Source organism: Trifolium pratense, linkage group LG3 (genome assembly GCF_020283565.1).
Source record: "Trifolium pratense cultivar HEN17-A07 linkage group LG3, ARS_RC_1.1, whole genome shotgun sequence".
NCBI classification, from domain to species: domain Eukaryota; kingdom Viridiplantae; phylum Streptophyta; class Magnoliopsida; order Fabales; family Fabaceae; genus Trifolium; species Trifolium pratense.
Genome location: NC_060061.1, coordinates 34,290,101 through 34,302,061, shown reverse-complemented (window position 1 = coordinate 34,302,061; position 11,961 = coordinate 34,290,101). Strand labels below are relative to the sequence as shown.

Sequence of the window (11,961 nt, the reverse complement as noted above, 5' to 3'; positions counted from 1 at the left end):
TGCATTTTTATAATTAGTTTTATTTTTGTAAAAAATTCTTTTTTAATTTTACTTTTATAATTTTTTGATTTTTTTGATTTTGGAGTTTGTTACCATCTACAAAATTGATTAGGTGGCACATTGACTTGGATTTTCATCGATTCATCCTCTTAGCTAAAAAATAGCGGATAAACTTGTAATTTATAGTATATAAATTAGTTTATAGCTCATAAGCTAATAAGTTAAAAGCTCATAGTGAAAAATAATTATCAAACAGAGTTTTTTTTGTTATATGAGCTTATAAGTTTATGCTATAAGCTCAAATTGAGGTCTTACCAAATAAAACCTTAATATGCTTTCTTCCTTTTTAACTCGTGCCAATTTTTTCATAGGTGTCACTTTTTTACCTATTGTATCATGTGCCGCTTTAGAAGACATTTCAATTGTATATTTTTACCTTGTGTTATATTCATAATTTTAAGGTATCTCTGGGTTTCTATAATCTATTGTATCATGCTCCGAATTGTATTGAACACATTTTAATTAATGAAATGCTATAAGCACCCTTTTGTCAACAAAAAAAGTATCTCTAGGTTAGACGATGATGAGTATGTCCCACCGGTAGAAGTCTTTGTTCTTTTTGAAGATGTTTGAGACGATGCCCCCATCCATTTAGGTTCATATTTTAATAATCGTCATGCATACTCAAGATTGCATGGTTCACCTACATCCCAAGCAGGAGCCGACCTTTGTGAGGCATGGTGTGGCTATAGCCACACCAGTCCAGCCCAAAATTTTTCTAAAAATAATAATAATAATTTTATAAATAATTTTAAATTATTCTTTATATATATTCATACAAATATTAATGTAAATATTACTTTAGAGTTTATTATTAATGACTGTGAGTCTCTCAGTACACATTAATTTAAGTATTAGTATAAATATTAGTTTATAGTCTATTATTGTTGATTTCAAGTCATTGGTTATACATAGTGTATTATTTTAAGTTATATATTTTTATGTATAATAATCAACTTTGACTTTGTTTGTCAAAAAATTGTGGATAACTAATTGAAGTTGTAGTACCGAGTGAAATTAACGATTGAACTGACATAAAACAATAGGTTTAAGTTTTTCAATTAGTAGAAATTTTGTGGTTTTATGGATATAGTTTGTTAGTTTATTGAATTTTTTTTAATAGAAATTTTATGGATTATTATTGGTGTTCTTTTTTTGGATATACATATTGTATTAGTAGTAATTTTATATATTGTTTGTTGTTTAACTGAATTATTGGAATGATGATGAATTTTTTTTAATAATGCTAAAAAACTTAGCTACACTAATAATTCATGGCTGGGTCCGCCCTGATCCCAAGTATAAAAAGCATGTGCATTGATCAAGATGTCTTTCAAGGAGGTCCTGCTTTTCTTTCCATGAACAACTTGTGAGTAACATCCAACAAATTTTTTAACACAACAATTTGTTCTATGTCACCAAGATTTTAATTGATCATGTTGCTTCTCTCTTGATTATCCAACGATTCTTAACCAAAAGCATTTTTTTTTTATCAACTTCCACAACTGGATCTTTTGAAACATTGAGCCATGACTGAATAAAAAGTGTATCATCCCTTGTAAATATATCTTGAGGTTTTTTTAACAAAACTTTTTTTTCCATCTTCAAGTCTAATATTTTCAAGACCAATTTGAATTTATTATTATTATTTTTTTTTACGTAAGACCAATTTGAATTGAAAATTGTGGATCATAACATTTTGATATAGATATAGACTCAATTAGTGTTTCATGTATACTCTACATATTGAGTTTTGTAAAACATGTTGGAGTTTGTTGGTGGCTACAAAAATATGTTGTGGTTTGTTGGTGGTGACATCAATTGAGAATTTTGAAAATTATAATGTTGATAATTTTAAATGAGATGGAATAAAATTATAAAAAAATGGTAAAAAAAAAAAAAAAAAAAAAAAAAAAAGAGTATATTGCTGCCCCCTCTCTTCTAACCCTATTTTGCTTTTCTTCTTCATCATCCACCAAGGAGGGGTGGTTTTTGGGTCAATTTTTGACCCAAAATCACCCCTCTAAGTTGTTTTTTTTATTTTCTTTCCATTTAAATAAGTGATTTCACATAAATTAAGTTTTTTAGTTTTGTTTTTCTTGTTTTGTGATTTCGTCGTCTGAGTGCGGCGCTTTGTTGGTGGTCGTCATTGTTACGGCGTTTGTTTGTCCGTCTTGTTGCGGTGTTCGTTTGGTTCATTTTGAAAGGTAGATTTCAATCAATTGCAGATTCGATCAATGATTTGGGCATCATCGTTGCAGATCCGGAAGCATGGACATTCTGGTGACTTTTATCATATTATATTATTTGTAGGCATATTGCAATTGCCGTTGTATGCTATTAACATGGATGCTGTGAGATTGTTTGCAGTTTCATCCTTTTTGTTTTTAGCTATGTTGAATTTGTATTTGCATGTGATGTACTGTATCAATTATTGGAATGAATGAATATCCTTATTTTGAGTCAAAAAAAAAAAAAGAAAGGTAAAAGTCTTAAATTGGAAAGAGAAAAAACAGTGAGAAAGATATTATTATCTAATTAAACTGCCTAAGTTGACAATAAAGAGACCTAAGTTTTTTTTTTTTTACAATAAAGAGACCTAATTCTCCAAACTCCAAATAGTATTTTAGATTGATTTTATGCTACTAGGTGCCAACCACTCTCTTATTAAGATTATCACATTATTATTTCTAAGAATTAAATTGTAAAATAATTGTAAAATCATAAAATAAACTACGACTTGTTAGCTGTGTTATTTTCTAACTATATATATACAAAAACTTGATGTCCAAGCAAACAAATTAGAAGATGAATTAATAAAAGATATTTGAATAATACCAATTTTGTTTGTATCTCTCCATTGCAAATTGAAATGAAAATGGATTTGAGTCTTGGTCTCCACGGCAAGCCGTAAGTGACACATTCATTGCAAAGTCAAAGAATTCATCTATTCATCCATCAATAGTAGGAAAGAAGATTGAAAAAGTGGATCAATTCTCTGAATAGGTCAAAACTATAAGATTTAGACTCCTTTAATAACTAGTCAGAGATTTTTCTCTTGTCTATGAAAAAAGAGTGAAAGATAAAATGGATGGCGTTATTCAAGGATATTATTAGAGTAATCGATCGAGATTGTTCGATTAAAATTTTTGGTCCATTCTTATAAAAAAAACAACTAATTTTTTACGTTTATTGAATATTTGATGTATTTAATCCACAACATAGACTAAATACATTATTTATTCAAATAACTTAAAAAATCAATAGTTTTTTTAATAAAAAATGAGCAGAGGTAGTAATAGATAAGACTAAAATTGTATTAGATGAATTGTCCAATTATTTTTCTATGATCTAGATCATCTACTGCGTGTAACTACGAAAAGTAATTATAACAAACAATTTGGATTGTTGTTTCAATATCTTCTTGGGCCTTGGCATAGAAAAACTTGTTCAATGTTTAAGAGAAAATAAATTTTACACCATGCACAAATTTATTTTTTACTAATGTCTCATCTTATTTATTTTTTTATTAACCCTATAATTAAGAGAAAGAGATTCTGTTAATTCAAAGTTCGACGGCAAAATAAGTAAAATCTGACAAAAAAATATTATTACCAAAAATTGAACTCAAATTCTTATAAACAACTCATCCTAATGGAATTCATTAATCATCTGAGTCTAATATATTTTTTGGTTTATAATAAGCTGAAGATCAAACCTAGGAGTCTAAGACCCAAACCCCTCACAACCGAACACTTCCCGAAACACTTGAGTCTAATGTACTCCCTTCGGCCTTATTTATAAGCAAAAGTCAACAAAAAATTTTGACCTTAAATATAAGCAAAAGTTGTCAAAATCAACGTTATTTAATGTTATTCTTCCAAAAGTATCCTCATTAATTGTTTTACTTTTTTAACATAATTGTAAAGTTCTAATGCAAATTATAAGATCATTTAAGAATTTCAATAAAAATATCACATAAAATTAAGATAAAAAATTACTCCTTAAGTGCGTAAAAGAGAATTTTGCCTTATAGAGGCTGGATGGAGTATACTTCAGCTTATTCTATTTTTTTATCTGATAATATGGCAGAAAAATATCTATTGCACCAGATTTGTAACGACCACTGTCTACAGGTCCCACCCAATTCCTCACATCACCCAAATCCTAACTTAATCACTTTGATTTTTTGTATCAACTCAACTGAACTCAACTCAACAACCGGCTCCACAACACAGAACCCAACAAATAATAAATAAAAACTATTGGATTGGATTGAAAGTTGAAACATGAAACACACAACACAACACAACACAACCCTCTCTTCTCTTCTGATCAACCTTCACAATTTGCGTCTTCTCTCTATCCTCTCATTTATCTCCTAAAACCTCCCTCCTCTTCTTGCGCTTCCTGTTCCTTAATTAATCAATTTACAAAAACAAAAAAAAAAATGGTTCCAAACAAATCCTTAACTTATTTCCCAAACCCTTTTGTTTCATCACCCAAACAACAATCTTTTGTTCTTGTTTTGTTCCAGTAACAAACATAGCAACCTAGTACTACAAACAGAACATAACATGGCATCTTCTAATACTCATACTGAAGCTGCAAAAACAGAACAAATAATCATAGAATTCTTCGCTAAAAGTCTTCATATTATAATCGAATCAAGAGCACTTTCTGCTTCATCACGTAATTTCAGCACCCTTTCTTCACCATCTTCAACTTCTTCATCATCATCATCAAGTGTTCGTCCTAGAGATAAATGGTTCAATCTAGCACTCAGAGAATGTCCTACAGCACTAGAAAACGCAGACCTATGGCGTCACAATAATCTTCAACCAATTGTAGTGGATATTGTTTTGATCCATAGAACCCACCAAAATCTTAGTTTTTCTCCAAAGGTTCGATCTTTTTTAAAAGATCGAAACCCCTTTGAAGAATTAGGAGTTGGGTGTTCACAGAATTCACAGAATTTACAGAATGAGAAGATTATTGAAAGATGGGTGATTCAATATGAAAGCAGAAAAATTAGGGATTGTTCTAATTCAAATGCTACTAGAAGATCAAGTAATACTTTTTTGCAGAATTTGTATAAGAAATCTACTTTACTTTTAAGATCTTTGTATGCTACTGTTAGAATTTTACCTGCTTATAAGATTTTCAAGGAACTTAATTCATCTGCAAATGTTTCTGCTTTTACACTTGTGCACCGTATTTCGACTTTTTTTGAACCATTTACTACTAAACAAGAATCTGAAATGCTGAAGTTTGTGTTTACTCCTGTGGATACTAATTCTGGTAGGCTATGTTTATCGGTAATGTATCGTCCGTGTGTTTCTGATGTGAGTTCTGAACCTTCAACTCCTTTGTCTCCACAAGTTATAACTGATTATGTTGGTAGTCCTATGACTGATCGGTTGATTCGGTTTCCGTCACTTCCTGTTGTTAGGGTGCCATCACATGATTCTTCTCCATCATCATTGCCATTTTTGAGGAGACATAGTTGGAGTTATGAAAATGGTAGAGCCTCACCTCCTTCGGTTAATTATTATTCGCCTTCGCCTACACATTCGGAATCACATACATTGGTGTCTAATGCTAGCTCTCCGTATTGCTATCCGCCCTCTAGTTTGCCTCCTCATCCAAGTGAAATGTCTTTGCTTCGGAAGAAGAATGCGAATTTCGATGATTACTATCCTTCGCCCAATTTCTCTCCTTCTCCCTCTCCTTCTTCATCATCTCCAATCTATAGTTTGGAGTCGTTAGCTTCGAAAACACTTTTACGCTCTGAAAGTGCTCCAGTAAACATACCTAATGCTGAAGTTGCTAATTCACCTGGACATACCAATAGGCATAATTTGCCTCCATCCACTCCCATTAGAATTTCGAGGTGTACTTCTGAGGCAGATAGAAGTAGGAATCTTATGCAATCTTGCTCAACAACTGAGAAGGTATATATGCTGTATCATATGCTAAATTACTAATCACATTGAATGTTATGTTTGGCTGAACAAATGTGACATTTTCATCTTATGGTTGGTTTTTGCTTTGTGTAGCTGTTTTCTCTTGGAAAAGATGAGTCTCACAAGTATTCTGGCGTCAAGATAGCACCTAACAGCTCGCCACAAGTTTCATTTTCCAGGAGCTCTAGCAGGTCTTATCAGGATGATTTTGATGAGACTGATTTTACTTGTCCTTTTGACGTGGATGATGACGATACGACAGATCCAGGCAGCAGGTAACTTTGTGACAGTAATTCATTGGTGTTTATGGCTTTATGCTTCATTACCTATGCTCTTTTATAAGTAGTTGATGCTTCGTTGGGTAGTGTTTTAGACCTAGTTCCTTAAAAATATCATATAACTCCCAGATTGTGACTATATAGGTAAGGAAGGGATGGATCTTTCATGGATCTATTGCTAGATTACGACCATATATTAATAGAAATGGTCAACCCTTTGCTTGGTATTGTTTTCAGTGAGGGTGAATCAGATTGATGAATTCTAAGGTCATGGCATATGCTTCGGCCAGGTCTTGTCTTTTTCGGATAGGCAAATGTTAGTATACTAATTAATTGATATATTTATATTTTCTCCTTCACCGGAGTTTGAACCCCAATGTTTTAACTCGTTTAACCTTTAGTCAACACTGGTTGAGCTACCCAACCCCCTATGCTTCTGGTCAGGTCTAGTCTTTAGGGTAACAAGTTTTTGGTGGATTAGGTTGCAACTCACATGTGAGCAAGTGTCTTAGAATCTCCATGCTATATCATCAAGCTCTGATGCTAATAATTTTTAGTTAAACTACTGATTGCTTTCTTGTGACCATAAAGGGGAGTAATGTAAAAAGTCGGGCAGGGGGGTGGGGGTGGAAATTGAAATTGATTAACCGATAGATAGCATTAACAAAGCAATACCTGGAGTAAGTGCTATTTTATTCTTTATGTTTCTATTTCTGTCTTAATTGAATCGTTTTTGACTTATTGGAGGATCAAATGAAAACAGCATGATTCTCTAACTCTTCTTCCTCCTTTCGGATGTCAATTATATTCAAATGACCTGGATGCATCATGCATAATTATTGTCATCCTTTATTTTGCTTCCTCTTCTGAACTCTAAAGTGTATTTTGTTGGTATTTTATGTTACCTTTTCCAAACTATGTGATTTATTGGATATATTTTTAAATTAATGAGTCTGTTGGTTCTTCCTTTCCTTTTTTTGATGGATTACTGTGATCCTGTCACTTCCAATATTAACTCATTTGTTTTACCATTGTACCCATCCTGTTCTCTCTTCTACTAAGTTTTTGCTTTACAAGAATTTCATCTATTTGAGCTGGTTTTATGTAATAATAAAACCACTCATTTCCAGAGATGTTAGACAGGGTTGAAGAGACTAAGTTACAGAATCACCATGGCAATGTTTATCTTTACTCTTATTTAGTTATAATGAAGGAAGAAAATGCAGATCATTTTGCACTAGTTTTTGTTGTAGATTGGATATGTGCCATTTCTTGAACATGGTACTTGGTCTTGTTTAAAGTTTTTAAAAAAGTGATGTTATCTTTTTGATGAAGTAAGAAAATGAATAATTGTTTAGGTATTTTATGCAAAGCAGAAGCCATTTTTGCTTACAATTACAAAAAGCACTACATGAACGTTCATTTTTTCTTGTTCGGATTCAGATTATCTAAAAACTTCAATGAACGTTTTTGCCCCCTAAATGGAAGTGATTTTTTGTTTCATTGCAAGAAAAAACTAAAACAAATGGGCTCAGTGATTCAAAACTTCCCACTGTGTCACTAAATAAAAACAAATTGCATCATTTGAGTAACTAAAAGTAGATTTCTCTTGCAATAAAAGATTTTAACATTTTTTATATACTCCCTCCGTCCCAAAATAATTGTCACATTTTACTACTGTACACTTGCCGATGCACAATTTTTATCGTTAATATCTTTAGTTGTGTATTATTAAAAATTATGAAAAATTGATATTTTGATAGTACTCATCGAGACAAATCTAACAAGATCTCATATGCTAATATTTATCTTTGTACATTAGTAAAAAAATATGGTCAAAGTAGTTTGTATGAATAGTGCACACAGTCAAATTGTGACAATAATTGTGAGACGGAGGGAGTATTTAGCTCTATAGACGGTTTCACAATAGGAATATTCAAGTGTCAGGTTGATAGGGTTTTGAGGGGATGGTGACTTTGAGTGGAAAACACAGCTTAGAGGAGGATAGTGCACCCTCAAAAAACCATATGAAATAAAAAAAAGATAACATAAAAAGGGCATCCCGGGCTATGGCGGGTCCAGAGAAGGGTTTAATTCATTGTGGATTTATTATATTGCCCTGTAATTTGAAGAGGTTGATTCTATGGTATGATTATGAACTCGTAACTCCTTGTAGTATTATAGTATAGTAACAACTCCAACTGTTGTGTGAAGACTCCCTTTGGAAAACAAAATATGAAATGATGATGAAGGCAGCAATGTTGCCTTACCTCTGCATATTTGAAATGGAAACTGACTGCTTTGAAACAACCTTGGGTAGAACAACCATATGTGAAATTGGACTAGGCTGGCTTGATTCACCCAAAATTTCTCAATTTCTATTTCTTCTAAAGCTTCCAAAAAAATCAAAATTCTCAGAAGCCGAAGAAAAATCTAAATTTTGTGTCTGAAAAAATTGAACATCTTCTATTCTCCTCCTGAAGATGATCTTTAAAAAAGAGGTAGCATCCATGGTGACAGATATTTTTTTGGAAACAGGATAAGAGAATTTGTATTCCTTTAGGTTGGATGCATAGCCAATACAAACACATTTTCTTGCTCTAGGCTCAAGTTTTCTTGGTTGGTTTCACGAATATGTACAAAAACAGTACTCCCAAATATTTTTAGCAGTAGAATGTATGAGAGCCTATTATTCGGAAAAGCAAAATCAAATGGAGTTCTTATATTCAAGATTTTTCTAGGCATTCTATTTGTTAACAGTCCCACATCGGATGTGAGATGACTTGGACATAGGTTCATAAGTAGAGGTAATCCTCACCTTACAAGCCGGTTTTGTAGGATTGAGTTAAGCTCACCCCAAAAGACCTCATTCTGAAACAATAATTCCCAAGCAACTTCATGAAGATTTATTTTTTTCGGTCAGCCACTCTATTTGTTGTTGGTTGTCAACACAATAACTTTGGCGAATAATGTCACTTTGAAGGAAAAACGTATCAAGTGTTTGTCAAAATATTCCTTTCCATTATCAACATGTAAACATTTTGGTTTTCAACCTCAGATTTTTTTAATATGCTTTCAACCTTCAGATTTTGTTTTCATTAAGTAAACCCATGTTATACAACTGTGATTATTTCCGAAGATGATAAAATCATCAACCATCTTTTCTATTTGGTGTGAGGTCCTTGCAGTGTCCTCAAACATCAGTGACACTATGAATTAAGGTGAATAGACTAGATGGTTTATGAGCTTGAGGAGAATAGGTAGAGGACGATGCTTTGTAATTTACAAACTTCACAAGAAAACTGGTTTGGATTTTTCTTAAAAAATGCAGGAAATAAGTGCTTCAAATACAAAAAAAAAAAGGGTGCCCTAGCCTATAATGTCATAGCATTATTTCTTCAATTTCATGAACCAGAATTGAATTGAGACAATCATTCTGAAATTTCTCCTTAAGATCAGCCTCATCTTCGAAGAGATAGAGACCATCAACCTCTTTAGTACTGTCAATCATGCTCCGCGAACTCAACTCCTGTAATTTACAACTAAATGAGTCAAAAATAGCCAAATGGTTAATTTACACAACATATTGCATCATAAATTTGGAACATGAAAAACATTGTGGAGGGATAGAGCTTTAGATAAAGGTATTGAAACTGTACCAGCTATAGTAGAAAAGGTAACATCAGCTATTTTGATCTTTTTATATATGACCTGCACAATTACAATATTCATAAAACAGTTTTGAGAAATCTGTCGTTTGATTTGTGGCTTCAAAACCGATGATCCATGGAGCTTTAGAGTAAGGTTTAGTACTCAGGAGGAGGAGAGCATAAGAGAAAGATATGTCTTTTTGAGCGAAGAGGGTGGATAAACTAACACTTTCGTGGTATAAAGAGTTTATACAGGTGCTCTAGTCTAGTTGTTTCTTAGTGAAAGGATATGACTCAGAATTGGCCTTTTACCCCATATTTTCTTCACCTGCTGTTTGGAAAGCCCGAGCCTCTCACTTTGACTTCTTTTTCAAGTTTGGTGGCTTTCCATGAAGTTTCGAGCAGGTGTCCTTAGTATGTAATGGCCTTATGGCCGTCTACATTGATCACACCGAGGTTGCTTTTTCTTTCTCCTTTTGGTTCATGTCCCTCGCAACCAAAGCAGAATTTTCAGCCTCTTGAATCTTATATCATCGGAGTGTCGTAGAATCCCGGATTCCTCCCTCCTTACTTCAGAGAAAACATCCCCTCATTGTCGGCACATGTTTTCTGCCTAAAGTTCTGCCACAAACTCCATCAAGTTCTCGATTGAGTCTGGCTAGAAACATACTCTATCATTCTCTTCTCTTTTCTTGAATCTAGTTGCATCATTGGGATTTTTTTTCCAAATTATTCTCAGCCCTGGTCAAGCTCTTGCTAAAGGGTAACTTTGAGGTTGTAAAATGTTGTGACATCCTTGTCTCCTTATTTGTACCGCCAAAACTGAGTCTTGAGTTCATGTAATTTAGCGACTGTTGTGAATCAGTTAACCGGTTCTTTCTATGCTGCTCCTAAAATTTAGTTTTTGGTTGATCAAGAAAAACAGCTATAAGAACTCATGGGAACTGGAAGATATATTCTTCATCTTGATAGTCATCTCAGATAGTTATGGTCAAAGATAAGGTTGACCAAACTTGGTTAACATAATGTTTATAACTTGACATTGATACTTATGTTGATTACTATTACAAGTTGCAATCTTATCTCTGTTTTCTTGAATTATATATGACATAACATATGACATATTTTGAGTCTTAGTTAAAATATTTAATATGTTTCCTTATATGCATCAGAGCGGAATCTTTCGATCGCGGTGATATGACTCAACTGTTTGAAGCTGGTAGATTCCTTCCAATTAGAAAGTCTCAAGGTGCTGCTGTTGGTGCACTTGTTCATATGTTGAAGAAAGCAGCACCTCTACATCAAGACTTCTCCAGTTGTGAAAACTTGTCTCAGGGCACGCGTCCTGAAACCCGGAGGAGCAATGAAGTTCAAGAGCCTAACCAGATTCTAGAGACCCTAACACCAGCCAGTATAATGTCTTCTGGTAATAGGAAAACAACAAGTGATGCATTGGAAGAGTTTCATAGTTACAGAGAGATGAAAAACTTGTTACTTATGCCGCGCGGTGGTAGTAAGCGACAGACATAGTCCAAAGTATATTTTTTGTCAAAATTACGGTGATACACTGTGATTCTTCTAAATTCATTGTCAATCTAAACATGCACATAGTTCTTTGCGTCTACATCGGCTTTTGCTGGTGAAATATGTACACTTACAAAACATGTTCTTCATTTTGTGAATATATATGTTAAGTGAATACATGAAAAATGCTAATTGAAATTGTCTTGCCCAAAATGCTATTTGGCCTTGGAAAAAGTTAATCATTTTTTTTAAATGATTTTGCTCTAATCTTAACATGATAAAAAAAAAAAAAACTCCAGTAATTTAGAATTCGGTCGGACGGTAATAAGAGTGTTGCCTAAAATTATTCCAATAAAGGATCAAACTCAGATTCTTACTATTAACTTGACTTTAACTGAATATTATTCATTAATCACACAAGTTCAACCACCTATTTATTTTTAAACTCAATATTTGATCTTTTCATTCTTATAAAAAGATTTA

General features: G+C 32.9%; 1 protein-coding gene across 1 annotated transcript; it reads left to right on the top strand.

Moving 5' to 3' along the window:
• The first annotated feature begins 4,170 nt into the window (after positions 1-4,170).
• LOC123915920 (autophagy-related protein 13b) lies at positions 4,171-11,664 on the top strand. The gene is made up of 3 exons (XM_045967201.1): positions 4,171-6,014; positions 6,120-6,301; positions 11,127-11,664. Exons 1-3 carry the CDS (start codon positions 4,638-4,640, stop codon positions 11,482-11,484), a joined length of 1,917 nt encoding a protein of 638 aa, XP_045823157.1. The 5' UTR covers positions 4,171-4,637; the 3' UTR covers positions 11,485-11,664.
• The last annotated feature ends 297 nt before the right edge of the window (positions 11,665-11,961 follow it).